Source organism: Macaca mulatta, chromosome 10 (genome assembly GCF_049350105.2).
Source record: "Macaca mulatta isolate MMU2019108-1 chromosome 10, T2T-MMU8v2.0, whole genome shotgun sequence".
In the NCBI taxonomy this organism is placed as follows: Eukaryota; Metazoa; Chordata; class Mammalia; order Primates; family Cercopithecidae; genus Macaca; species Macaca mulatta.
In genome coordinates, this window is record NC_133415.1 from 11,097,680 (window position 1) to 11,125,652 (window position 27,973).

At 55.5% G+C, this 27,973-nt stretch overlaps 2 protein-coding genes across 51 annotated transcripts in view; one reads left to right on the top strand and one right to left on the bottom strand.

Annotated features, from left to right (window-relative positions):
- Window positions 1-23,688, top strand: part of MRTFA (myocardin related transcription factor A) — a 221,309-nt gene extending 197,621 nt beyond the window's left edge. Inside the window, 10 exon segments of the mRNA NM_001436085.1 lie at window positions 2,059-2,134; window positions 3,743-3,904; window positions 9,094-9,269; window positions 9,787-9,936; window positions 12,490-12,743; window positions 13,015-13,186; window positions 14,183-15,205; window positions 16,119-16,271; window positions 16,562-16,622; window positions 22,029-23,688. Of these exon segments, the coding sequence (NP_001423014.1) occupies window positions 2,059-2,134; window positions 3,743-3,904; window positions 9,094-9,269; window positions 9,787-9,936; window positions 12,490-12,743; window positions 13,015-13,186; window positions 14,183-15,205; window positions 16,119-16,271; window positions 16,562-16,622; window positions 22,029-22,543 (2,742 nt within the window). The 3' untranslated portion in view covers window positions 22,544-23,688.
- Window positions 21,909-27,973, bottom strand: part of SGSM3 (small G protein signaling modulator 3) — a 39,034-nt gene continuing 32,969 nt past the window's right edge. For 20 of the 50 annotated variants that reach the window (XM_077949675.1, XM_077949683.1, XM_077949669.1 and 17 more), the window contains 14 exons: window positions 27,718-27,863; window positions 27,280-27,504; window positions 26,867-26,921; window positions 26,613-26,740; window positions 26,373-26,528; window positions 26,099-26,153; window positions 25,852-25,901; window positions 25,544-25,696; window positions 25,269-25,339; window positions 25,124-25,172; window positions 24,950-25,035; window positions 24,597-24,719; window positions 24,443-24,503; window positions 23,863-24,286 (listed from right to left, as the gene is read on the bottom strand). In XM_077949675.1, coding sequence (XP_077805801.1) covers window positions 24,209-24,286; window positions 24,443-24,503; window positions 24,597-24,719; window positions 24,950-25,035; window positions 25,124-25,172; window positions 25,269-25,339; window positions 25,544-25,696; window positions 25,852-25,901; window positions 26,099-26,153; window positions 26,373-26,528; window positions 26,613-26,740; window positions 26,867-26,921; window positions 27,280-27,504; window positions 27,718-27,863 — 1,436 coding nt within the window. In that variant the 3' untranslated portion in view covers window positions 23,863-24,208. Of the gene's footprint in view, window positions 23,840-23,862; window positions 24,287-24,433; window positions 24,504-24,596; window positions 24,771-24,918; window positions 25,055-25,123; window positions 25,193-25,245; window positions 25,340-25,543; window positions 25,697-25,851; window positions 25,902-26,098; window positions 26,154-26,348; window positions 26,529-26,612; window positions 26,741-26,866; window positions 26,922-27,279; window positions 27,505-27,717; window positions 27,864-27,973 lie in introns of those variants that run through there. The other 30 variants (XM_077949665.1, XM_077949660.1, XM_077949649.1 and 27 more) reach the window with 9 other exon arrangements.

Sequence of the window (27,973 nt, forward strand, 5' to 3'; positions counted from 1 at the left end):
CTTTAAATTTGGCCCTGAAAATTCTCTGGTTTTCCGTCAGAGACCTTGTACCCTCTAAACCAGTCCAGAGTAGCTTCTAGGTAGTCAGGTTTCAGCCATTTGACATCATTAATATGTTTACTATTTGTTATAAAGGATACAACTCGGCCGGGCGCGGTGGCTCAAGCCTGTAATCCCAGCACTTTGGGAGGCCGAGATGGGCGGATCACGAGGTCAGGAGATCGAGACCATCCTGGCTAACACGGTGAAACCCTGTCTCTACTAAAAAATACAAAAAACTAGCCGGGCGTGGTGGCGGGCGTCTGTAGTCCCAGCTACTCGGGAGGCTGAGGCAGGAGAATGGCGTGAACCCGGGAGGCGGAGCTTGCAGTGAGCTGAGATCCGGCCACTGCACTCCAGCCTGGGCGGCAGAGCGAGACTCCATCTCAAAAAAAAAAAAAAAAAAAAAAAAAAAAGGATACAACTCAGAAACAGCCAGGTAGAAGAGATGCATAGGTATGTGGGAAGGGACGAGGAGCTTCTGTGCCCTCTCCAGGTGGGTGTGTCACCCTCCTAGCATCTCCATGCCTTTAGCAAACCAGAAGCTCCTCCATATATTTTCTTAATCAGTACTGTATTCTACCTCAGTCATGGCCACTGGTCAGAGCTTCAGATGGCTTAGAGAATAAGCCTTCCTCTGTTGTCTGTGAAGACGTGCGGCACCTGACACCTGCTTTACCACTCTCTGCTGCAGCTGAGGCAGTACTTCTGCCCACTGCACATGGGGTGATAGACCCAGAGCCCACAGCCACTTTAAACCATCTCCTGGATTGCTCAGCCACCGCTGGGCTAGCACAGAGCTGCCCGGCCAGAACACCAAGGCGGCAGATGGCTAGGTGAGGAGAGGCCTTTTTTTTTTTTTTTTTCAGTCTTTTCCTTTACTATATATAATGTCCTCCGAGGCTTCATTTCCTAGTGTTCTCTGGCCTGTCTTATCCTTTGCTGGTCTTGATCCGCTAATGTTCTATGGTTTGAAAATGTTGGTGCAGAGGTTAAGAGCACAGACTCTGTAGAGTCAGATCTGGGGGACTGTATATATTATAATTAGCCCCATTTGGTGGGATGGCTCTGTGACTGTTGAGGGACTAGTGTAGTTTGCCCAGAGTTTCATAAATGCAGAAATTAGGACATTGGACTTTGAGGAACTAGAGCTTTGATACCATGTATCAAAATTAGTATTCCATTTGGCAGCCATTCAAAATGAATGGAAAATGCTCATGAGATCATGCAGTGTTACAGTTTTTTGGTTTTTTTGAGATGGAGTTTCATTTTTGTCACCCAGGCTGGAGTGCAATGGGGCAATCTTGGCTCACTGCAGCCTCCACCTCAAGTGTTCAAGTGATTCTCCTGCTTCAGCCTCCCAAGTAGCTGGGATTACAGTTGCCAGCTACCACATCTGGCTAATTTTTGTATTTCTAGTAGAGACAGGGTTTCACCACATTGGCCAGGCTGGTCTTGAACTCCTGACCTCAAGTGATCTGCCCACCTTGGCCTCCCAGAGTGCTGGGATTACAGGTGTGAGCCACTGTGCCCGGCCCAATGTTACATTTTTTAAAGCAGGATATAAAATAATATTCAGTATGATTACAGCTCTGCAAAGTGAAGCCTATTTTCTGCGTGGAAGAGTAACTAGAAACAGATATCCCAGAATACTAACGGTGGCTGATTAAAGTTTTTTTAATTTTATTTTTCTTTCTAGTTTTCTAAATTTTCTTTGCTGGACATATATTACTTTTATGGTAGTAGAAATAGTAGTTTTTAATAGATATATTGTCAGTCCAGCCTCAGAGAGACAAATGGTCTTGAAGGATGGCACCCTTCCTTGGCAGGCGCAGTTGGATTTTGATGTGCTCTCTCCAGGCCTCCTCTTGCCTCTGGACCCTGCCATCATCAAGTTAAGGTTGTGGGGGTGCAGAGGTGGTCAGCAGCCACCATGGCCAAGGCTGCTCTTGTGATCCTGTCCATGCTATAAGCCTGTGTACCTGGATTTGAGAGTTTCTTGGTGTGTTTTTTCTGTAGACAGAGGACTATCTCAAACGGAAGATTCGTTCCCGCCCGGAGAGATCGGAGCTGGTCAGGATGCACATTTTGGAAGGTGTGGAGATTGGAATTGCTTTTTCATCTAGACCCAGTTCTCACCGCACTACCCATTTCCTTCTTGCTTCTTTCTTCTCCCATTTCTGTTGGCAGTGGGTAAGCCAGAGCCTTAACACGGTATGACAGCTGTGCCATGGTAACCGCCGCTGGTCTGAGGGACTCTCAACAAGCACAGTCACACGCTCTTAGTTTGGCTTGGCCTGTTCTCCAGGGTCCCACCATTCCTTGGTGTGAGATTGTTTCTCTCTGCCAAAATCTGTTTTGTTTTGAGACAGAGTCTTACTCTGTCACTGTGATTATAGGTGCAAGCCATCATGCCTAATCTAAAATCTGTGTTTAAAATACACTTACTTTTTTATATTCATTAATTCATTCAGTCAGTCATTCACTTGACTGTCTGTGATATACCATGCTCCATCTAATATTATTCTAGATGTATACCTGGCCCCAGCTGCACACGTCTTCCTTCCCACCCCCCTGCCCTTTTTTTTTTTTTTGAGATGGAGTCTTGCTCTGTTGCTCAGGCTGGAGTGCAGTGGTGTGATCATGGCTCACCGCAACCTCTCCCAGGTTCAAGCGATTCTCCTGCGTCAGCCTTCCGAATAGCTGGGATTACAGACGAGCGCCACCACACCCAGCTAATTTTTAATATTTTTGGTAGAGATGGGGTGTCACCATGCTGGCCAGGCTGGTCTCGAACTCCTGACCTCAAGTGATCTGCCCATCTTGGCCTCCCAAAGTGCTGGGATTACAGGCGTGAGCCACTGTGCCTGGCGGTCTTCCCACATTTTTAGTGAAGAAAAGGTTTTGGCTCCTGGAAGCAGCATAAATATATTTACTTATTGTTTGTCTAGTGTTTTTTTGTTTTGTTTTGTTTTTTAAACTTGAGATGGCGTCTTGCTGTGTCACCCAGGCTGGTGTGCAGTGGCACAATCTCAGCTCACTGCAGCCTCCACCTCCCGGGCTCAAGCAGTTCTCCTGCCTCAGCCTTCCGAGTAGCTGGGACTACAGGCACCTGCCACCATGCCTGGCTATTTTTTGTATTTTTAGTACAGACAGAGTTTCACCATACTGATCAGGCTGGTCTTGAACTCCTGACCTCAGGTGATCCACATGCCTTGACCTCCCAAAGTGCTGGGAATACAAGTGTGAGCCACCACGCCCAGCTGTTTGTCTAGTTTTGAGCTGTTTGAGGGGCTGGAAGAGAACTTTTCTATTCTGAGTCCCATATTTTGCAGACAAAGGCACTGAAACCCAGAGCAGAGATGTGAATTGCCTTAGTAACACAGCAAGTTTGAGGGAGAGTGGAGACCATTCTGTCATCTGGTGCTGCTTCCATTCTGTAGCTCCACCTCAGAAAGTCTTCTGAGCTTGCCTCTGCCTGGTTGTAATTGTGTGTGACCGTGCACTGCCAGGTCACAGTGGGAACCCGTTGTCTTGTCTTTGTGAAACTTCAAGGCAGGCCACTCTTCTCTGCTTGGGATATGCTTTCCATTCTGACAGTCTCTGCTCTTGCCCAGGAGGAAGGAGAGCTGCTCTGGAGTTCCCAGGGCAGAACCACATCCACTCATATATCTTCCTGCACCCCTTTCTCTCCCATGGGCAGAAACCTCGGCTGAGCCGTCCCTCCAGGCCAAGCAGCTGAAGCTGAAGAGAGCCAGACTAGCCGATGACCTCAATGAGAAGATTGCACAGAGGCCTGGCCCCATGGAGCTGGTGGAGAAGAACATCCTTCCTGTTGAGTCCAGCCTGAAGGAAGCCATCATTGGTGAGGAGGACCCAGCCACCCTGCATGAGAGGCAGCTGAGATGCAGGAGGGGAGATGGGGAGGGAGTGCCAGGCTGAAGCAGAATTGGGCTGAGGCTCTTGACTTCTTAACAGAGTTTGAGAGCCTCATGCACAGGTTGTGTGAACTTGGGATAGTGCCTGTTGCTTTAAGAAACAGGGACATACAACAGTAATTAAGTAAATAACAGGCCTTGCGCTGTTCACTTTCCATGTTTGTAAACTCGGGTTGCTTCCTCTTTCACAGAGTAGGTAGATGTCAGGATTAGTGTGTGTGAACGTGTGGAGATGCCAGGAATTAGAAATCTGTGTAATACTCTTCATTTTTATTAGTGAAATCTCTTCTTGGAGACTGGCCCTTTCCACAGATATTTCACTCAACAAATATTGATGGACCCAAACAGTGTGCTAGGTGCTAAGACCATAGCCCCACAGGGCAGACCAAGTTCCTTTGTCCTTATGGAGCTCATGCCTCATGGAGCAGGTAACAGGCAGGTGAATAGGCAAGATAGAGAAGCTGTGCTGGAGGGAGCACAGGGTACTCTGGAAACACAGAGGAGGGGCACCCAACCTGGTTGCATCAGGAGGGGTGCAGCTGTCAGAGGAGGTGAAAGCCAAGCCTGGGGCTGAAGGATGAGTAGGAATTCGTGAAAGCGTGTGGGAGGGGGTGGGACAAGGGAGGAGAGGACAGTGTTCCAGATGGGGAGAACAACCCTAGGACCTGATGAGAAGGCACTGGAAGGGAGAGTATCAAGATGAGAGGTGGGAGGCCAGGTCCCCAGTGATTTGGTAGTCCGAGGTGGGAGGATCACTTGAGCCCAGGAGTTTGAGACCAGCCTGGGCAACGTAGGGAGACTCACCTATACAAAAAAATAAAAAAATTAGCTGGCTGTGGTGACACACACCTGTAGTCTCAGCTGTCAGGAGGCTGAGGTGGGAGGATCGCTTGAGTCCAAGAGTTCAAGGCTTTAGTGAGCTATGATTGTGCCATTGCACTCTAGCCTGGGCGACAGAGTGAGACCCTGTCTCAAAAACAAAAACGAGGTGGGAGCAGTAAGCACAGTCCAGGATGTGCAGGGCCTCTTGGCACACTTGGGAGTTTGGACTTCATTCCTTTAGTGTAAAAAGGAAAAAGCCTCTTTTCTCTCTATTTGCGCTCAATACAGAATACTTCTGGTGTTGGTATTCTGGCATGGTGTTTCCCCACATACCAAGCAGTTCTCCAGTGGACACCAGCTGGGTGCCCTTTTCAGATGCCATCTACCTGGAGAGAGTGTCCGATCCCACAGGTTGAGGACTCAGTCCCACAAAACTTAGCCCCACTCCCCATGCTGGTCCCACGCCCCAGGTTATTTTACATTTGCTTTTAACCAACTAGCTATCGATTGGGGTTCCTATACTCTCTCCTTGGGCTTGATAATTTGCTAGAGTGGCTCACAGAACCCGGGGAAACACTTCACTTACATTTGCTGGCTTATTATAAAGGAGGCAGAGGAACAGCCAGAGGGAGGGGCAGATGACACAGTGTAGTGGGGTGCCAGGGGAGTGGTGGTATTGGAACTTCCCTGCCCACTCCGGGCCTTCACCCTCCCAGTAGCTAGAGAAGCACGTCAAATCCTGTTATCCAAGAGTTTTTATAGGCTTGATCTCAGAGCCCCCACTCCACATCCTACATACCCACCCCCACTTTCCTGGAGGTTGGTGGATGGGCTGGTAGTTCCAGTCCTCTAATCCTCTAATCACTTGGTCTCTGTGGTGACTGGCCCAATCCTTAGTCTCTCCCAGATCATCACATTAGCATAAGCTCAGGTGTTGTAGAAAAAGATACTGAAGATACTCCTGACCTTAAGGAAATTCCAAGGGTTTTAGCTGCTCCGTGATTTTAGCTGCTCTGTGATGAGAACTGGGGGATAAAAACCAAATATATTTATTATCCTACTCTTCGATTTTGGTGATAATTGGTACAGACCTGTCTCCTTCGCTGCAGTGGGCCCAAGACCCGATCCCTGACAAGACAGCACCTGCCTGCCCCTCCTGAGGCAGCTGTGCCTTCAGAGAAAGAGGCTCAGGTTTCCCTCTAACATAGTTTTAGTTTTGGGCAGAGGGGAAACACTGCAGCAGACCCCCAGGGCATGCTGAGTTAGGCCTTGGGCCCTGATTAGAGGCGACTGGCAGTTTCTAGGGCCTCCTCTGCACTGTAGCCACCCTACTGTAGGCTGGCCCACACTGAGCCCGGAGGAGCCCTTTCCCCATGTTGATATAGTAGCCCTTATAATTCACAGATTTTCCCTGGCGTTCGTCCTGCCTCATCTCAGTGGTTTCCTCTGTGTGTTCCTCAGCAGTCCCAAGTTACAGGCCAGTGTAGGGGCCAAGCCAGTTCTAGATGCTGCAGCCAGCCACAGTCTGATAAATGTGTGCCGAGAGTCTGCAGTGTGCCAGGCCGTGTGAAGTCCTGATGTCACAAAGATGAATAAAATATGACTTGTGCCCTCAAAGAATTCACGTGGGTCTGATGTGAGAAGACTAATGTATAAACAACTGATTTCTGAGTCTGGTTCCCAGTCAGATGCCAGTGCTGCCTAGTAGGAAGGCCATGGCCCTGCAACACTGTCTCTGAGTCACCTGCCTTGTGTGACTGCTTGCAAGATCACACATGATGATGAATATAAAGGGCCCAGCCTGGTCCTTGGTGCCTAGAGAGACTCACACAATGGTTGCTGCTGTTGTCAGCAATAACACTCATTCTAGACCAGCTGGCAGCTGCTGTAATGGACAGTGTAACAATGGATATGTGTGTGTCAGCGCTGTGAGAGCTCAGCAGAGGGACGTCTCTCAGGGATGGGGACAGGTGTTGGTGGCCAGGGAAGTGCCCACACTATAGCGTGTTTTGGGGGCTGGATCAGAGTTTGCCAGGTGGAAAAGGTACAGAGGGACAAGAGGGAACAACACGGGCAGTGGCCTGGAGACCTGTGCTTGTTTGTTTGAGGAATTTGGCAATGGGGTGATTGTTGGGGACTTTAAGGAGCACAGAGCATTTGCCAGCAAAAACCAGATTGTACAGTTGAGTAGGAGGGAAGAAGGCAGTGATGGCAAATGTAGCTCATTTGCTCAATAGTTCTGTGGAGAAGGAAAACAGAGGCAGGTCCTGGCTTAGGGAGGGGTTTTCAGGCTGGGTGCAATGGAGCAGGTTTTTGGGCTGAGAGGAAAGAGTCAAGGACATGGGAGGATGGGCACCTTCAGAGGAAGAGGAGGGAGGAGGACGAGGAAATGGAACCCCGGCTGAGGTTGAGGTTTGGCTCAGATAGGAGAGGCAAAGCTGGGAAGGAAGTTTGGCTCAGATGAGTGAGAAGGAAGCGGGCAGTGGGAGCAGGGGGAGCAGACCGTTCTGAGGCCTGAGAAAAGGGCTGATGGGGGTTGGGGTCTTTCCCACACACCTAACCTCCCCATCCGACCCTTCCTCCAGGCCCCTCAGTTATCTTCAAGGTTCACACTAAGTCCTCCCCTCCAGGAAGACTTCCCTGATTCTCTCCTCAGTGTGCCCTCAGCTTCTGTGTTTTCTGTCTAGCAGAGCATTCATGGGGCTCCAAGGCAACTGGACTATAAACTCCTGGAGGGCAGGGCCCCATCTTTGTTCCCAGGATGTGACTGTGAGTGGAGAGAGAAATAGTCTGTAGTGACCCTGGCCTGTACCAGCCCTGGGCTTTCCACAGTATGGCCAGCAGCTTCCTTGGGTTGGACTAATCTGGTGGAAGCTACAGTTCCTCCACCCTTGCTCACCATCGTCAGTACTGGCCGCCCTGGGGCTGCTGTACCAAAGCAGGTGCCCTTGCTGGGAGTAGGAGATAGTGGGGAAATCTAGCCTTGTGTCTGGCATGAAGTACACGTGGTCAGCAAGCCCCATTCTGTGTGTTGCGTACTTGCCCCTGCTGGGACAGATGAGGGGACGGAGGAGCAAGCCACCACCACAGTCGCCAGTAAGGAAGAAGCTCAGATGCGTCCTTCCCAGGTCCTGAGGGAGGAGAGAACCTCAGGTCCTGGCTGGAGGGGAAGAGCTGCTAGGAGAGCTACTGCATGGACAAACCCAGCCTGAGCTGTTGTGCCTTGTTCCTCTTCCTTACCTGGGGTCTTCCCACACAGCACACTTCCCCAGGCTTGGGCGGCAGCTCACCCCTGCCTTCACCCCTGCCTTCACCACTGCCTCCACCACTGCTTCCACCACTGCCTCAGTTCCTTCTGCATGGATGGCAGATCAGCTGAGAACCTGCTACCCCCACCTCTTCCCACGACAGTGCTGAGCCGGTGGCTCTGACAGTGACTCTTGAAATAGCCTCCTTGCCTCTGTTCCCATCTTTCCTTCCCACTGCGACCCCATGGAACAGAAGCTTTGTGCTGCGCCCTCCTCCCCTGCCTCTGCCTCCCAGTTGGCCTCAGGAGGACACGTACTCACAGTCATCCAGAGCCTGGCAGTGGGTCAGGTCAGGGCAGTTACAGCCAGCAGGCTGTTTTCTTCTGGTGCCCCTGCTACCCAGGTGTTGGGTGTCTGCGAGCCACTGGCCTCTAGAGGAGGTCACCACACCTCCTCTATTTCACCTGTGCAGGCAAACATCCCCTTTCTGGGATACCCTCCATCTGAAGCCCAGAGCCAGGCTCCTTAGTCTGTTCCTGGCCTCTGGGGAATTCAGCTACACTCACAGGGCTGTTACCTAGGCTTTTCTGGTCCCTCGTTAGCTGGTTCAGAGCCCTCACTGCCCCGTTTGTAAGCATCATGGGGGAAGAAGAGAGTTTTGTGCAGTGTGGGATGAAGATACAGAGTACCTTTAACAATAGGGAGACGGTTGAGGTGGAAAGGTAGCCCGGGTCTCCTAGGGAGGAGCAAGGGAGGGAGGGACAACTTGACATTGAAGATTAAACACAGTATAGAGTTACAAGCAAGAGGCTAAAGGAGGCCTTTGCTCAGCCCATGAGGTTACTCTGGTGGCCTAGGAGACCTTTCTGGCCTCTCTTGCAGGGTCATGATGATGACCAGAGCTTTTTTAGACCAAGAAAGCAGATTGGCTGCTAGTCTCCTTGGTTTGCCTGCCTCACAGAGCGTGTGGGCTGTGGGCCAGGCCTGTCCCTGCTCACCTGTGCCCTGGGCTGCAGGTGGAATCTCATACCAGCTTTGGGTTTCAGTGGGCCAGGTGAACTATCCCAAAGTCGCAGACAGCTCTTCCTTCGATGAGGACAGCAGCGATGCCTTATCCCCCGAGCAGCCTGCCAGCCATGAGTCCCAGGGTTCTGTGCCGTCACCCCTGGAGGCCCGAGTCAGCGAACCACTGCCCAGTGCCACCTCTGCATCCCCCACCCAGGTGAGTGTGTGCTTCCAGATGCTTCCCCAGCTCCAAGGTGCTAGGGCTGCCCAGAGTAAGGTCTCTCTCCTGGGCCAGGGTATGCCTCCTGCTCTGGCACAGGGAAGCCAGGGGGACGCTACCCTAGTTGCTCAGGTGCTGGCTGCTTGGGCTCCCTGCTGGTGGGAGATGTGGGCAGAGGCCCCTCTCCAGCAGCCAGAGGTCAGGTGGAGGACGACGCTGGCCACGGCTGCTTTGTAGTGGGATTGCAAACCTCACTGGCCCAGTCTGTATTCATTTATTTGGAGCAGCCTGCTTTTCTTGAGTATATTCAGTTCTGTGACCTTTTCATTGCCTTCTCTCTTTCTTTCCTAGCTCCTCCTGCCACCCTGGGGGTTGCTCTTCTCCTCCCCCAGTCTCTGCCCACCATTTGCCCTCTGACAGTGGTGGCGTCTGAGGACCCTGTGTAGGGTCAGGGCAGGCTGGGCACACCCTGCCTGGAGGTGGCCATGTCCTCACTTCCCTTTTTCCCTCTCAGGTTGTGTCTCAACTTCCGATGGGCCCGGATTCCGGAGAAATGCTTTTCCTGGCAGAGCAGCCTCCTCTGCCTCCCCCACCTCTGCTGCCTCCCAGCCTCACCAATGGAACCACTGTCCCCACTGCCAAGCCCACCCCCACGCTCATTAAGGTACATTTCTGCCAGTGATTGTACCCTCCCCTTCCTGGTGCCCTTTGGAGTCCTGCTGTGACTTCATTCCAGCTGTGGGGACAGCTGCAGGGGGTGTGGTGCACGTCCTCTCCCATTGGTCTGGGAGTTTCTTCCTGTTCTCTCCGCTGTCCGACATAACACTGGCTGTTGCGATCATAGCCACCAGTTATTGGTGGCTGTGGGCTGGTCTTGGGCATTCCAGGTACTCATTCCTGCTCTCGTCCATGAAGTCATTCCCACACATTATGTCTTGTTCACTCAACAATTCCGTGAGGCAGAAATAGAGCCCTTTGCTACAAGAGAGGAACTGAGAAGTGAAGTGACGTGGCCAGAGGCACGCAGGAGGTGTCACTGAGTGTTCTCCTCCTCCAAGGCCTGACCTGAAATGCCGGCAGGAGGCGGGGGTTACTGTTGTCGGTGTGGGGAACCCTGTGCTGGGCACTACTGGTCTCATGGACTCAGGCGTCTGCTGTTAAATTCAGCTGCACCAAGAGCTGATGCAGGGTCCCCCCTGCTCCACAGAACTGCCTGGCCACCAGGATCTCAGGGACCGCAACCCCACACCTCCATCTGGCCCACGCCTCCCTGACTTGCTTCACCTGTACCCTTTCTGCTCTGTCCTTTCTTACTCTCTAGGTTCTCGCCTCACACAGACCCTGTGCCTGGCTTGGCAACCCCTGGCCATCTGAGCCTCAGGAGAGGCCGACAGTCTGTAGCCTGGGCTGTCTGGCGCTCGTGCTCTGGCCTTAGAAGGCCCCACTAGCTCTGGGAGCTGCCTGCCCATCTTGTGACTCTCCCTGGCTCTGTCCCGTGGTGACATCCCCAGTCCCGCCTCTGCACATGACCCTGTCATCTCTGCTGTCTCCTGCTTCCTCCATGTCAGAAAGTCACTATGGCTTCCTGAATGTCACTGTCTCCTCCTTCAGGCCTGGGAGCAGTGAGTGGCCTCTCCTCCCAGCCTACGCCTGCTTTCAGTGCTGCCTGCCCAGGCGCTGCCTCCTCAGTGCCTTTCCTGCACCTGCATTCTCTTCCTCACTGTCAACAGGTGTCCCTGCTTTTCCCTCAGAGTTCCTCCCTCCAGCGTGCTTCTCCTCACACTCCTGTTGCCTTCCTTTGCCTCCCACGTTTGGAAGAAGAGTCTGTGTATTTTGTCTACACATCTCTTCAGTTACCCCACCAGTGGACTGAAACATTATCTTCAGGGGCCTCAATCCAAGTCCATCCCCACCGCTGTGCTCCTGGCCCAGCTATTGGGGTTCTCTCTCTTTGGTTGTGTTTTCCCTGCCTCCCTCTTCCTCCCTTTAATTGGGGGTGCTCCCTAGGCTCTGCCCTCTGCCCCCTCTCTCCCTCTGCCCCCTCTCTCCCTCTGCCCCCTCTCTCCCTCTGCCCCCTCTCTCCCTCTGCCCCTTCTCTCCCTCTGCCCCCTCTCTCCCTCTGCCCCCTCTCTCCCTCTGCCCCCTCTCTCCCTCTGCCCCCTCTCTCCCTCTGCCTGTACTTCTGCCTGCTCCCCAGCCTGTGCTCAGAGGCTCTCTGTGGCTCTGTTCCCTTCTTCTGGAACAATCCTGGCCCCACAGCCTTGGCAGCCCTGCCCTTTCTCCATCCTTCCCATGCTCCCAGCAAAACCAGAACCTCTTCTGGGGTCACTCCTCACCTGCCACATGTTCACTTTGTCCGTTCTTCCACTAGTGGGTCACCTGCCCAAACCTTCCTTTCGGTCCTCATTGCCACAAGGTCTAGACGCCACCTGTTCCTACATCCAGCCTTCTACGCTTCTATCTGCCGTTCTCTGCTCAAAACTTCTCAGCTCTCCGCGGTCTCTCTCTGGCACTCCCTTGCTAACTCACCTTGTCCAACTGTGCCCTTCCTTGCTCCAAGAACAGGCCTCCCACATATCGCCTACTGGCCCTTGGTCAGTTGGGGTCTTCTGACTCTCCTGGCCCAGCAGCTGTGCCAGCTGGAGGTCTTTGGGGGCATGAATAGGAGCTTTTGGAGTCCTGTGTTAGAACAAGAACAAGATCACCTTGTGACTTTGGGCAAGTGACTTCTTTGAGCCTGTTCACCATTTTCAAGTAGACATGACAGTTCCTACCTGGCAGGATTCCCCCCAGCCCCAAAAAGAGCAAGCAGCGTTCTTGAGAAGCTTGCGTGGCTCCGTCTTTGTAAAGTGCCTGGTCTGGTGCAGCCCAAGCTCAATCAGTCAGCTGGGTTTTACCTCCTTGTGTTCACTCTGGCTTGGGGTCATGGTGATGTCTGTGCTCGAACATTTGGTTGATTTACGTTCCAAGCTAGAAGCTCTTTTAAGCCAGGGGCCAGGCACAGCCTTCTTTGTCACTCCAGCCCCTTGCCTGGCACATTTCTGGGCATGTTTCTGCTTTCAACGGAGTGTATGGTCCCATGGGGAATTGTGGAAATGGGCAAAGTGTGGATGGAGATGTCTTCTCGGAAGCCACACAGGCGTGGGGAGAGCTGCCAGCCCCACACCGAGAAGCCTGAGGCTGCCCCTGAATGGCACCCTGTCTCCTGTGCCCTCAGCAAAGCCAACCCAAGTCTGCCAGTGAGAAGTCACAGCGCAGCAAGAAGGCCAAGGAGCTGAAGCCAAAGGTGAAGAAGCTCAAGTACCACCAGTACATCCCCCCGGACCAGAAGCAGGACAGGGGGGCACCCCCCATGGACTCATCCTACGCCAAGATCCTGCAGCAGCAGCAGCTCTTCCTCCAGCTGCAGATCCTCAACCAGCAGCAGCAGCAGCACCACAACTACCAGGCCATCCTGCCTGCCCCGCCAAAGTAGGCACCCACTCGCCACCACATGCCCCTGCCCTTCCCGAGCCACCCTCAGCCAGGCAGGTACCAGATCTGGTGGAGCTGAACCCCACATCTTTAAGGACCCTCTGGTCTGGATGCTACAGAGTGGTCTGCAGGCAGGGCCACCCTAGCCTTTGCTAGGCCCTTGCCCCATGCCTATCTGTACCCAACCCTGCAGCCCAGGCTTGGGCTGCCACCTGCAGAGGCCACGGGTGATGCTGGATGGGTGCTCATTTCCACCTTTTCTTCTCAGGTCAGCAGGTGAGGCCCTGGGAAGCAGCGGGACCCCCCCAGTACGCAGCCTCTCCACTACCAATAGCAGCTCCAGCTCAGGTGCCCCTGGGCCCTGTGGGCTGGCACGTCAGAACAGCACCTCACTGACTGGCAAGCCGGGAGCCCTGCCAGCCAACCTGGACGACATGAAGGTACACAGCCACTGGAAAACTTGAGCCACTGCCAGCCTGGCCCTTCCCACAGGGGCTGTCCGGGTGCTAGTTTTTAGGCAGGGAAGGCATCCAGCCTAGGACCCACCATCGTGGAAGGCAGCGCAGGGCTCCAGGCTCTGGTCCCCATCAGACAGGGGCACCTTGGACACAGCTCCGAGGCTGCCTGGAGGTGGTCATGGCGAGTGACACCAGCTTCCTCGTGGTGGGTCCTGTTGTTGGCAGCACAGCCGGCATCTGTCCAGGCAGTCGTGTGTCTCTTATCTTCCTCGACTTGTATGGTACATGCAGTATGAGAAGTGGGGATGGGTGTCCCTTTGAGGATGGTCAAGCTGAGGCACTGACAGGAGGAGAAGCTTGTCCACAGTCGCAGACCTGGTCAGTGTAGACCGGGCTGTCCAGTAGCAACCCTGCTCGCATTTTCCCCTTTGCTGGTGAATGCGGAGCTCAGGGTGCTATTCAGATGCAGTGTCTGCCTGGAAAGAGAGTGGCCTGTGATCAGGGTCACAGACTTGGCTTCCGTCCTAGGGCCTTGGAGAGGAGTGGGTCATGCCCAGTGCCTTGTGTGTTTTCTCTGCCCCATCAGAAGATTGACTGGACCAAGCTCTCCCTTGAGAACTTGTTCTCTGAACCAGGCTGGGCCCTACTTTCATGAGCTCAGTTTTCTCTTCTGCAAAATTCAGTCTGTTCCATTCAAGATTTATTGAGCCCAAGCACCATGTTGGGGGCTGGGGACAGCTGTGGGCACCATGTGTCAGCCCCCGCTGCCTGCATAGGTGGGGAGCATTTTAACCAGGTCCCTGCTAGAGTGAGAACAATGAAAGGGAGGATGCTGTTGGCTCAGGTGGTGGGGGGCATTGCGCCCTCCAGGGTGCTGGAGGATTAGGGTAGTTGATGCATCTGAAGTGCCCTTCTGCCTGGACCCAGTGCCCTGTGTCCAGCTGCCCCTGGCCTCCCTGACTGTTGACTGCCTTGCAGGTGGCAGAGCTGAAGCAGGAGCTGAAGTTGCGATCACTGCCCGTCTCAGGCACCAAAACTGAGCTGATTGAGCGCCTTCGAGCCTACCAAGACCAAATCGGCCCTGTCCCAGGAGCCCCCAAGGCCCCTGCCACCACCTCTATCCTGCACAAGGCTGGCGAGGTGGTGGTAGCCTTCCCGGCGGCCCGGCTGAGCACAGGGCCAGCTCTGGTGGCAGCAGGCCTGGCCCCAACTGAGGTGGTGGTGGCCACGGTGACCAGCAATGGAGTGGTGAAATTTGGCAGCACAGGCTCCACACCGCCTGTGTCTCCTACCCCCTCAGAGCGCTCACTGCTCAGCACCGGCGATGAAAACTCCACCCCCGGGGACACCTTTGGTGAGACGGTGACGTCTCCCCTGACGCAGCTGACTCTGCAGGCCTCGCCACTGCAGATCCTCGTGAAGGAGGAGGGCCCCCGGGCCGGGTCCTGTTGCCTGAGCCCTGGGGGGCGGGCAGAGCTAGAGGGGCGCGACAAGGACCAGATGCTGCAGGAGAAAGACAAGCAGATCGAGGAGCTGACGCGCATGCTCCGGCAGAAGCAGCAGCTGGTGGAGCGGCTCAGGCTGCAGCTGGAGCAGGAGAAGCGAGCCCAGCAGCCCGCCCCAACTCCTGTCCCCACCCCTGCCCCTCTCGGCATGCCAGTGAAGCAGGAGAACAGCTTTTCCAGCTGCCAACTGAGCCGACAGCCCTTGGGCCCTGCTCACCCATTCAGCCCCAGCCTGGCGGCCCCAACCACCAACCATGTAGACCCTTGTGCTGTGGCCCCGGGGCCCCCGTCCGTGGTGGTGAAGCAGGAAGCTGTGCAGCCTGAGCCCGAGCCGGTCCCCGCCCCCCAGCTGCTTCTGGGTCCTCAGGGCCCTGGCCTCATCAAGGGGGTTGCACCTCCCACCCTCATCACTGACTCCACAGGGACCCACCTTGTCCTCACCGTGACCAATAAGAATGCAGACAGCCCTGGCCTGTCCAGTGGAAGCCCCCAGCAGGTACCTGGGTATGGGAGGAACCGGGCAGGGCCCAGAGGAGGGTGGGAAGAGCGTCTCGCTGCAGCCCTCGTGGGCCAGGGGTCCCCTCGTGCTGGGCATTTTGTGTTTGCTTCGTTTAATCTTCCTTTCGACCCTCTGAAATGAGCGGTCATTATCCCCATCTCACCACGGGGAGCACTGAGACTTAGGAAAGTTAAGGCACCTGCCTGAGACCCCTTAGCCGTAGGGCAGAACCATTGGCGAGCTCTCCACCTCTCTGGCTGTTGAGACTAGAACATTTTTGCATCTCAGCAGAGGACTCCTGAGCAGCCCACACCAGGCTGGGCCTGCCTTAGTGCTGCTCTGTGGGGAGTGGCCAGTGAAGGTCAGAGGTAGCCTGCCCTGGGGAGAGGCTGTGGGGTCCTCTGGCCAGGATCCAGCTCAGGGTCCTCCCCTCAGAGAGGCCAGCTCTCCCCACCGAGGTGTCAGCAGCAGAAAGCTCCCCAGCAGACCTTCTCTCAGCCTAGGCCACAGGTGAGGCTGCCCTAAGGCTTTATGTAGCCTTGTGGTCCTGCAGAACTTGGGGGTGGAGGAGACAGTGACAGGAACAGGTACCTCAGGATAGGAGATGGGGGTCCCTGAGCAGACCCAAGCAGAGAAAGAAGCTGCAGAAATCTCAGGGAGTGACCAGCCCAGCCCAGAGACCTCTCCCAAACCTCAAGAGGCCAGGCACCCCCTGCAGGGTTGAGGGTCCCCCATCCTGTATTCCTTCTTACCTAGTGGCTTTCACGAAAGCACCCTAAAAGCCAGTGCCCCCCATCTGCCCTCCTAGAGTGTGAGAGGCCCTGGCCTTATCCCCACCCCTCACCCCTACAAGGCAGGTCTGTACCCCCAGCCCCCTGGCCACTGGTCCTCTCCCTGTTCTCCTGTCCAGCCCTCATCCCAGCCTGGCTCTCCAGTGCCTGCCGCCTCTGCCCAGATGGACCTAGAGCACCCACTGCAGCCCGTCTTTGGGACCCCCACTTCTCTGCTGAAGAAGGAACCACCTGGCTATGAGGAAGCCATGAGCCAGCAGCCCAAACAGCAGGTGAGGAAGGCGGGCTGGGCCTGGCCATTGTGGGCGGCTGCCCTAGGCTGCTGGGCTGAGGTTCCTACAGCCCCAGCTGCAGGAAAAGGGGGCAGGTGAAGCCCAGCTTCAGGGTCAGAGAGGCCTTGGGGAGTGGGCCGTTGGGGGATGGGCACCAGGAGTCCGGACATGCCCGTGGGTGCTGTGGATCTGGCTACTTATTCTGGTAGAGGGAGGGGCCTCATTCATAGTTCAGGCTGGGAGCCCCCATTCAAGAGTTTCATCTTTTTTTTTTTTTCTTTGTCCCGCAGGAAAATGGTTCCTCAAGCCAGCAGATGGACGACCTGTTTGACATTCTCATTCAGAGCGGAGGTAACCCCAGATCCCCTGCTGCCTCCTGACAGCCTTCTCTGTTCATAGGTGTCTCTAGCCCTGGGTTGGTTTGTTTTTATTGAATGCTTCCATGCGTGACTGGTCTTGGGCAAGCACTGTGGATGCAGTGGTGGCTGTGAGCCCTCCTGTCTCCAGGGCCTGGATGAGAGGACCAGGGAAGGTGTCGTCCTTCATTCAGAAGGGAGCACTGCCCCAAGGCCCTCGCCTGCCAATGAGCAGAAGAGACATTTGCCCTTGTGGAGCTCACAGTGCAGCCTGGGGAGGTGGACAACAAGTAGAAGAAATAAGCAGATCATATGGAAGATCCGAGAGGAGCCTTAGGACAAAAACGGAGGGGAGGGAGAGGTCTGGGGAGCCTGGTGGGGAAGGGCCGGGATGGCTCCTGTGAGCAGGAGCAGCTGTGTGCATCTGTGCGGCCTTGGGAGTGACTGGCGAGTTGGAGTGTAGTTGAGGAAAGGGAAAGAAGGGCTTTGTGGCCAGATCATGCGTGGCCTCCTGGGCATCAGGGCAGGGTGGCTTTGGCTCCATCGTGTGGGAAGCCATCGCACAGCCTTGGGTAGAGTGGCCTGGTCTGATGCAGGACCCAGGAACCTTCCAGCTGCTGTAGCGATAGCAGCCGTGCAAGGGCAGAAGCAGGGAGCCCCAGGTTGGGGGTGGTGGGAGAGCAGGGCTGTGGCCCAGCAGGCAGCAGTGGCAGGCGGAGGAACAGCTGGAGTCGGCCCCATTTGGAAAGAGCCAGGTTGGTGTGTTTATGGATGAGGTGTGGAGAGAGGGAAGGAACAGCCAAGGATGACTTCAAGGGCTGTGGCCTGAAGGGCCAGGGTGGAGCAGCCATTGATGGGGTGAGCTGGGGAGGGGGTACGTGTGGGACCACATTGTGCAGTCCCTGATGGGGTGTGTCATGAGTGGAGGGTTTACAGGGACAGTTGACATCGAGTGGCATTTGTAAGAGAGGTCTGGGCTGCATGTAGGAGTTGGGGTGTTGTCGCATCTAGATTGGCAGTTGGAGCTGGGAGGCTGCCCAGGGCGTGAGGTGGGGGAGCAGAGGTCGGGGCTGAGCCCAGCCTTAGGGGTCGGGAGGACAAGCAGTGGCAGGGTGTGGTGTCCTGGAAGCCAGCTGTGGCCAAGGGAGCTGAGGACCGAGGCCTGGACACGGAAGCAGGTGTCATGGGCACAACAGGAAGTCCGTGAGAGGCCTGAGAGCAGGGTTGGGGGTGGCCATGGAGAGCTCTCTGGGAGGTTCCTCTGCAGAGGGGAGGAAGAGGGTAGGGCAGATGCTGGGTGGGAGACAGCGTGCATCTGTGTGAGGGACCCAGCTGGGAGTGGAAGATCCCAGAGGACCCCGAGATGGCCCTGGGAAGGAGCTCGCTGGCAGCAGCAGGCAAGAAGGCTGGGCGTGTGGTGCCGACCCTGGGCGGCGAGCGCGGACTTCTCTCCACGTGTCTCAGTGGCTTCTGGAGGAGGAGGAGTGGCTGAGGGGTACAGGCAAAGCGGGAGCTCAGCCTGGAACCACAGCTCTACCAGAGTGGATTTGATGTTGTGTGAATTTTATTTCAATTTAAGATGAGCTCAGTCACTGGTGTTCCTGTGAGGTCAGCAATTCTCAAGCCTTAGGGAGAATCCCCAGGTCCCTGGGGCCTGAGGCGCATCTCTCACCAGTGTAGGTGGCACTGAGGCAGCAGGTATGGGACCTGCTTTGGGGATGACTGGGCTGGGTGCTCAGGAAAGAGGCCTTGGCATGAGCTTCAGGAGTTTCCAAGGGAAGGTGGTGCTACTCCAGAGATTGTTCAAGGAAAAAGGAACAGGCTTTGAACTCTAACTTCTAAGAGATGGCAGAGAAAGGGAGAATGGTGGGTGTGGGTGCCGCCTGCCCCCAAAGGGACACTGAGAAGTGGCCCAAGAGGTGGCAGTGATGCCAGAAGCAGGTGTTTGAGGAGAGAGGTCTGGGCAGGTGGTGGCAGCTGGAGGTGAGCGACCTCCTTGCCTGTGAGAGCAGCTGCAGGGCAAAGAATGCATTCTGCTGGGACAGGAGGGGCTGGAACCCACAGGGTTGGGGAGCAGGCCTGGTTTTTGCATAATTCTTTTTTTAAGTTGTAGTGAAATAATTCTAACCATTTTTTAAATGTACAATTCAGAGGTATTAGGTCCATTCAGTGTTGTGCAGCTATCACCCCATCCACTCTAGAATTTTTTTTTTTTTTTTTTTGAGACGGAGTCTCGCTCTGTCACCCAGCCTGGAGTCCAGTGGCGCGATCTTGGTTCACTGCAAGCTCCGCCTCCCGGGTTTACGCCATTCTCCTGCCTCAGCCTTCCTTCTGCTCACTGCTCGGGCCTCGTGATCCGGCCGTCTCGGCCTCCCAAAGTGCTGGGATTACAGGCTTGAGCCACCGCGCCCGGCCAACTCTAGAACTTCTATATCACCCCATAGGGAAACTACCCATTAGACAGTAACTCCCCATTCTCCCCAACTGCAGCCCTTGGCAGCCCCCATCCCACTTTCTCTATGAATTTGCCTATTGTAGGGACCTCACAGAAGTGGAATCAGTTTGTCCTCCTGCGTCTGGTGTATTTCACTCAGCATAATGTCCTCAAGGTCCATCTGTGTTGCAGCATGTGTCAGAATTTCACTCTTTTTAAAGGCTGAGTCGTACCCCTGGTGTGGATACACCACATTTTCTTCATCCATTCATCTGTGGCCGGACACTTGGGTGGTTTCCACCCTTTGGATGTTGTGAATGTGGGTGTGCAAGTGTCTGTCTTGAGTCCCTGCTTTCAGTTCTGGGCATAACCTAGGGCTAGAATTGCCGGATCATGTGGTAGTCTGACTCTATTGCCCAGGTTGGAGTGCAGTAGTGCGATCTTGACTCACTGAAACCTCTGCCTCTCGGATTCAAGCAATTCTCCTGCCTCAGCCTCTCGAGTAGCTGGCACCCACCTCCACACCCGGCCAATTTTTTTGTATTTTTTAGTAGATGCGGGGTTTCACTGTGTTGCCCAGGCTGGTTTTGAACTCCTGAGCTCAGGCAGTGTGCCTGCCTCGGCCTCCCAAAGTGATAGGGTTATAGGCGGGAGCCACCACACCCAGCCTCGTATGGTAACTTCTGTGTTCAACTTTTTGAGGAATCACTAAACTGTTTCTACTGCAGCTGTAACATTTTACATTCACACTAGCAACACACAAGGGTTCCAGTTTCTTCACCTCCTTACCAGCACTCCTTTTCATTTTTTTGATAAAAGCCACCCTAATGGGTGTGAAGTGGTACCTTAGTTTGCATTTCTGTAATTTAGTGATGTGGAGCACCTTTTCATGTGCTGCCTGACCATTCGTGTATCTTCTATTGGAGAATGGCTGAATCCTTTGCACATTTTTAAAATTTTTTAAAAACTTGTGGTAAATTGACCGGGTACAGTGGCCCACACCTGTAGTCCCAGCACTTTGGGAGGCTGAGGCAGGTGGATCACAATGTCAGGAGATGGAGACCATGCTGGCTAACATAGTGAAACCCTGTCCCTACTAAAAAATACAAAAAAATTAGCCAGGCGTAGTGGCAGGCGCCTGTAGTCCCAGCTACTCGGGAGGCTGAGGCAGGAGAATGGCGTCAACCCGGGAGGTGGAGCTTGCAGTGAGTCGAGATCACGCCACTGTACTCCAGACTGGGCAACAGAGCGAGACTCTGTCTGAAAAAAAAAAAAAAATTGTGGTAAATAATGCTTGTAATCCCAGCACCTTGGGAGGCCAAGGCAGGTGGATCATGAGGTCAGGAGTTCGAGACCAGCCTGACCAACATGGTGAAAGCCCATCTATACTAAAAATACAAAAATATTAGCTGGACGTGGTGGCACGTGCCTGTAATCTCAGGAGGCTGAGGCAGGAGAATTGCTTGAAACCAGGAGGTGGAGGTTACAGTGGGCCAAGATTGCCCCACTGCATTATAGCCTGGGCAACGGTGAGACTCAGTCTCCCAAAAAAAAAAAAAAAAAAAGTGGTAAAATACACCTAAAATTTACTTTTGTTGTTGTTGTTTTTTGGTAAAGACGGGGTCTTGCATTGTTGCCTAGGCTGAGCTCAAACTTCTGGCTTGAAGCCAATCCTCCTGTCCTGGCCTCCCAAAGTGCTGGCATGACAGGTGTGACATTTTACTGTTGTGAATGATGCTCTTCTCAACACCTGTGTACAAACATCTGCGACTCTGCTTCCAGTTCTTTTGGGTATATGCCCTACAGTGGAATTGCTAGATCATATGGTAATTCTTTTTTTTTTTGGAGATGGAGTTTTGCTTTTGTTGCCTAGGCTGGAGTGCAGTGGCACGATCTCGGCCCACTGCAACCTCTGCCTTCCGGTTTCAAGCGATTCTCCTGTGTCAGCCTCCTGAGTAGCTGGGATTACAGGCGCCTGCCACTACACTTGGCTAGTTTTTGTATTTTTAGTAGAGATGGGGTGTCACCATGTTGGCCAGGCTGGTGTCGAACCCCCGACCTTGTGATCTGCCCACCTCAGCCTCCCAAAGTGCTGGGATTACAGGCGTGAGCCACCACACCTGGCCAGTAATTCTTTTTTTAAATGTTGGAGGAACCTCCATACTATTTTGCATAGCAGCTGCACCATTTTGCATTTCTATCACAGGGCACAAGGGCTCCAGTTTCTCTGTATCCTCACCGGCACTTACTTTTTTTTTTTTTTTTTTTTTTTTTTTGAGACAAGAGTCTTGCTCTGTCACCCAGGCTGGAGTGCAGTGGCCAGATCTCCGCTCACTGCAAGCTCCGCCTCCCAGGTTCACGCCATTCTCCTGCCTCAGCCTCCCGAGTAGCTGGGACTACAGGCGCCCGCCACCTCGCCCGGCTAGTTTTTTTGTATTTTTTAGTAGAGACGGGGTTTCACCGTGTTAGCCAGGATGGTCTCGATCTCCTGACCTCGTGATCCGCCCGTCTCGGCCTCCCGAAGTGCTGGGATTACAGGCTTGAGCCACCGCGCCCGGCCGGCACTTTCTTTAAAAATTTAATTTTACAGTAGCCACTCCAGTGGGTTTGAGATGTATCTCACTGTGTGGTCTCCCTCATGACTAGTGATATTGAGCTCTTTTCATGTGCTGCTGGCCATTTGTATATAATTGGAGAAATGTCTGTTCAAGTCCTTTACCCATTCTTGAGTCAAGTTTGGTTTTTTTGTTGTTGAGTTTTAGAAGTTCTCTGTGTATTCTGGATATCACTTCTTTATCAAATACATGATTTGCAAATATTAAGAGTTTTATAGTTTTAGCTCTTACATTTAAGTCTTTGATCCATTTTATTTTTGTAAATTGTGTGAGGTTAGGGTCCACCTTCATTCTTTCGCATGTAGATATACAGGCTTGGTTTCTGATATCCACTTACTGTCTTGATTGGCAGAAATTTCAGCAGATTTCAAGGAGCCGCCGTCCCTGCCAGGGAAGGAGAAGCCATCCCCGAAGACAGCCTGTGGGTCCCCCCTGGCAGCACAGCCATCACCCTCTGCTGAGCTCCCCCAGGCTGCCCCACCTCCGCCGGGCTCACCCTCCCTCCCTGGGCGCCTGGAGGACTTCCTGGAGAGCAGCACGGGGCTGCCCCTGCTGACCAGTGGGCATGAGGGGCCAGAGCCCCTTTCCCTCATTGATGACCTCCATAGCCAGATGCTGAGCAGCACTGCCATCCTGGACCACCCCCCGTCACCCATGGACACCTCGGAATTGCACTTTGCTCCTGAGCCCAGCAGCACCATGGGCCTGGACCTGGCTGATGGCCACCTGGACAGCATGGACTGGCTGGAGCTGTCAGGTGGTCCTGTGCTGAGCCTGGCCCCCCTCAGCACCACAGCCCCCAGCCTCTTCTCCACAGACTTCCTTGATGGCCATGATTTGCAGCTGCACTGGGATTCCTGCTTGTAGCTCTCTGGCTTGAGACTGGGGTGGGGACGGGGCTGGGAGCCAGGGCACTCCGGTGCGTGGCGCTCCTGCGTGATTCGGCCTCTCCACATGGTTGTGAGTCTTGACAATCACAGCCCCTGCTTTTTCCCTTCCCTGGGAGGCCAGAACAGAGAAGCCCCTACTCCTGGTTCGGGCCCACCCAGGGCAGAGGAGAGCAGCTGTCAAGAAGCAGCCCTGGCTCTCACGCTGGGGTTTTGGATACCCAGTCAGGGCCAGGGCCATTTCAGCTTGACCTTTTTTGAGGTCAGGGGCACCGTCTGCCTACAATTTGGCTAAGGTAGGTGAAGCCCAGCCAAAGCCCAGCCAGGAGGCTTCTCTTCTGACCCAGGGCTGAGACATGTCAGGGGGTGAATCTCCTTTTTGTTCCCTGCTTTGCTGTGAAGGGATAAATTAGCCTGGGCCTCTACCCCCTAGTCCCCACGTCTGCCAACCCCAGGGCTTCCTGGGATGGGGCTCCCTGCCATTTTAGTGTCTTGGTGTAGTGTAACCATTTAGTGGTTGGTGGCAACAATTTTCTGTACAGGTGTATATACCTCTATATTATATATCGACATACATATAGACATATATTTTTGGGGGGGGGACAGGAGATGGGTGCAACTCCCTCCCATCCTACTCTCACAGAAGGGCCTGGAAGGCCATGGCTCCTAGGGACTGGATGCAAGGTTACCCTTGAGCTATGTGCCACCGTCTGGTGCCCAGTCTGGCATGCAGCTACCCAGGCCCACCCATCACGTGTGATTGACATGTAGACACCCTGCCACGGCCTGTGCCCCACCTGCCCTGCTTCCTGGTTCCTTATCAGTGCCACGAGGGCAGAGGTGCTACCTGGCCTTCCTGCCAGGAGCTCTCCACCCACTCACATTCCGTCCCCACCGCCTCACTGCAGCCAGCGTGACCCTAGGACAGGAGGGAATTGGGCCTAGCTTCACCCTGCTGTGGGGCTGAGAGATGGCCATGAGGTTGTGGCTGTCTCCTGCCCTGGGGCCACTGGCTTCACACTCTGGCCTGACTCATAGGGGAGTAGGGGTGGAGTCACCAAAACCAGAGCTGGGACAAAGATGGGGAAGGTGTGTGAACTTTTTAAAATAAAAACAAAAACACAGGCCTGTTAGTGCATCTTAATCCACGGAAGGGGTGGGTGGCATAGGTGGGGGTCCTGGGCCTGTTGTGTCCCAGCATCTGAGGGGCCAGGCAGTGCCTTCTAGACTACTCAAGGAAGGGCAGAGCCTTGGACATGAAGACAGCTCTGCAGCCCTGGCTGTACAGAAGACAGGAGGTACGTTCTCAAAGACAGTTTATTTATAAACCAAGGAGGACAGGAGCCTGTTAGTCACCCCCATCCCCTTCCCTCTTCCTGAGCAAAGACTGGCACAGACGTGGCTCCCCACCGCCTCACAAGGCTTTTGGTACAAACTGGTTTGGCCCAGAGCATCTCTAAGGACCCTGGTAGGGCAGGGCACCCTCTGCTGCCACCACCTGGGATGTGCTGGGGAACCTGGAGTGGGGCAGCCTGATATCCCGGGGCCCCGGCCAGGGCTCTGGAGCTGCTCTTCCCTGGGCTCTGCAGCTTGGGGTCCTGGGCCACCTCAGACCCAGGCCCAAGGCTGGGCTGGGGAGGAGGGGTCACCCATCCACATCCCAGCTGAAGAGATGATGCTTCACCAGCATGTCCCGGACGCCCTCCTTCAGGGGCTGCTGCGCCTGCAAACAGGGCAGCCCCTCACCTCACAGGCCTTGGGCGTGGCTGGGGTGGTTCCTAACCACTGACACCAGCACTCTGTGTCCCCACCTCAGCCACCCTGTGAACGGTTTGGGCAGCTCCATCAGCACAGGCCTTACAAGGCCCACACCACCCACCTCTCTCTTCGCAGGGAGTTCCCAGTCCTGGGAGAGGCTGAAGGCAAAGCAGCAGAGGACTCTAGAGGTGAGGAGGGGGTTGGTGAGGCTCTTGTCACCCCCAGCCAGCCCTTCCTGACCCACCTCCATTCCCCAAACCCAGCAAGGTCCTCACCGGAGCTCACACTTGATCTGGACCCAGCCCGGGCTGCGCAGGAAGGACCAGGGCTGGTACCACTTCTCCACGGTGGGCAGGCTGGAGCAGAGCACCTCCAGCCACAGGTGCAGCACCTGCTCACTGGGGACATGGCCAGGAGTGGGGAGCAGGGGCGGCTCCAGGCCCTTCTGGCTGCAGCCATGGTAGAGGCCTCCAGCCTGTCCCTCAGCAGCTCCCAGACCACCCTCTTCAGGGAAGGACCTGAGCCCCTGAGGTTCTTTGTCCTTTAGGGTCCCCTGTAAGGACCCTCCCGATGCTGGGCTGGGTCCCCCTACTCCAGCGTTCTCCTCCAACCCCTTTTCCACACTCACTTGAGCCCCACGCAGATCAGTGAGCGGAGCTTCACGTCCATTTGTGCGTGCACTGCATCATGGCTCACGTTCACAGACTGCACAGCCTGGGGACGGCACCATCCGCTGTCACTCAGGCTCCCCCATGGGCTAACCTCGAGAGGTCTATAGGGTCTGGCAGGGGAGGCCCCTTACCCGGTAGAGCAGCTCCTCCGGGGTCAGGACCTTGCCATCTTCGTCCAACCTGAGGGGGCACCAAAGCTCCTGGGGTGCCGGGGCTGGGTCAAACCCCGCCCTCCCACTGCAGGCGGCTCCACCAGAGGAACCCAGGCCCAGTTACCTGAAGGTCTTACAGAGCACCAGGCGGGAATACACGGAGGCAAAATCTCTCTCGACCTCCCGGCCTGCAGCCTGTGGGAACAGCACACGGTGTGAGTGTAGGGACAGGAAGATGCTGGTTCAAAGCCCTTGGGGCCAACTGGGCACCTGTTACTGCCCTGCCAGCTCTTCCCATCCTCTCCGTGGGGCCCAGGGACAGGAAGGGCCTAAGATGGGTACCGGGGGGCACAGCAGGGCTGGTGCAGGGTGGGAGACATGGGCCAGCCACTGACTTACCTCCTCTATAAACAGCCAGGGGTGGCAGGCGCCCCCAAGCAGGGATGGCTTCTTCAGTCCATGTTCGAACAGGGCCTTAAGGGCCGGGCAGAGGGTCCCTCGCACGAGGTCTGTGACCCCCTCCGTCACTGAGTCGTCCCCCGCGATGGAATACTGATGGGAGGGATGGGTCTGAGAAAGCCCTGCCTGACACCTGCAGCCAGTTGCCCTCCTCTGTCCTCTCTGCCATGCTACAGGCCAGGACTCACTGGGGACACAGGCCCTGGCTAGGAGGATGCCAGCCGTGCCTAGCCCGCCCACCCCCTCACCTCTTTGCTGCGCTCATCCAGGACTTCCACAAACTTGGCTGGAAACCAGCCTGTGGGAAAAATAGGCCCTGTGAGGAGCAGCCACAGCTCAGGCAGGCAGGGCAGGGGGAAGCTGGCCCAGGTGCTTCAGGGACCTCAAGCCAGGCAGGGGTAGAGAGAACGGCCTGGCAGCGGCCAGGGTCACTGAAGTCTTCTGTGCTCACCCCCTCCTCCCTCTCCCAGCTCAAGAGCAGACCAAGGCCCCCACCTCGAAGGCCGTTGAGCTCCCCCACCCAGCAGTGCTCGTCCTTCTGAGACACGATCTGCACAGGAGGAAAAACAGTAGGAACCAAAGCTGGGTGCCTGGGGCCAGCGCCACCTGCACCCCCGATACGACTCCTCAGCAGCTAGGCCAGGCCAAGACCCCTACATCTTCACAAGAGCAGCTCTTGGCAGGGAAAGGGGTTGGAGTGGGGCTTGGTGGAGGGAGGCTGGGGGACCCGCCCCAGCCTGAGGACCTGTAGTCCAGCGCCCCCACGTACTGTGATGATGTCGTTCTTGCGGAAGCCCAGCTCGTCGTCGTCGTGCCGCTCGAAGTCCAGCAGGGCCTTGGCTCGGCGCCGGTGGCCGCGTGAACATGCCACATAGTTCTCGTGGTCCCGCTGGTGGCTCTCCATGCTGTAGTCTGGAGTCAGCTCCTGCCACAGTGAACACAGGCCCACCAAGGGGGTTGGAGGAGTTAGGGCCATGTTTGGTACCAGCCCGGGGAGCTGGCCACTCACCACGCTGCAGTTTTTGGGGTCTGCGCACTGGAAGTGACGCGCCACGCGCAGGATGGCTTCCCGGAGGTCAGCCACCAGTTCCGTCTGCTTGATGTTCTTGGCCTTGAGTGCCTCCAGGTCATCCTCCCCTAGGAGGCCCAGAGAGCAATGGTGACCACGGCTCACTCCAGGCCCCCGAGGAAGCTCCACATCCACGTGAGCGTGAGGACAGACTGTTCCATGCCCACACTGCCTGGCACCCGCAGAGCTCTCACCGAAGAGCAGAGCAGTGATGGTGGACTTCCTCCGCTGGGTCCTGCGGCGAACAACCTGCACCATGAGGAGGGGGTCAGGGCGGTCCTGGCCCCCGGAAGAGAACCCACCAGCCCTTGGCTTATGCTCTCTCATCTAAAATGGCCTCTGATGCCGGCTCTGAGAGTTGAAAACAGATAATCAGTTCAGAGCTGGGTCTGCCTTCCTCCCAACCTGTGCCAGGGTCAGAACCTGAGACGCATGAAGCCCGAGGTGGCCTGGGTCACCCCACAGCTGTGGTCTGACTGGGCCAGGCTGGGGTGCAGAGCAGGAAGGGCTGGTTTGTTTCCCATAGCCTCCGCACCTGCTCTGAATTTTAAGGTGACCCGTTCCCCACATGCTGTGGGCCAAGTCAGGGCCCCCCATCCTGGGTCACCTGAGAGAGGTTGGTGAGGGTGCCGGTCCCCAGGAGCTGACCCTGGTCTGCAATGAGATAGGCCAGGTGCTTGCGGCGCTGAGTCTCCACAGCCACGTCGGTGAGGGAGCCGGCCAGCCGCATGGCCACCCCCAGAAGCAGCTCCGCGTCCTCCATCTGCGACGGGATATCCGATAGCGTGTTGAAGATGGAGGCTGAGTTCTCTGACTGGATCAGCTCTTCTTCCTGGGCCATGTCAGAGCAGGATGCAGGGAGAAGGTTGTTACTGCAGGAACCTGGCACTGAGCTGACCCCAACCCCCATCCTCAGGGACCCGTTTGCCTTGGCACGGTTGTCAGGGGCCGGGGGACTGGTCTTGCCTGGCCCAGGGAGGTCTCTCACTCCCTGCCCCCCATCTCGGGCTCCTACTCCTCAGCCTGAAGTGGGGCCCTGGAGCACCTTGAGGTGCAGCATGCCCAGCGTGAGCTGGAACAGCACCCGGGAGCCCTCATAGAAAAACAGGTCCCAGATGCGCAGAAGCAGCTTGATGTCCACCACGCTGGCGAAGGCCGTGAGGAACCAGTGCAGTGTGATCAGGGACAGCTCTGTAAACACAGGAGCCGAAGCTGCTGGGGAGGAGGTGGAGGAAACCTCCATCCCCAGAACTGGAGGGAGGTCCTCCCTGCCCAAGAGCGAAGGAGGGGATGGGGCAGGG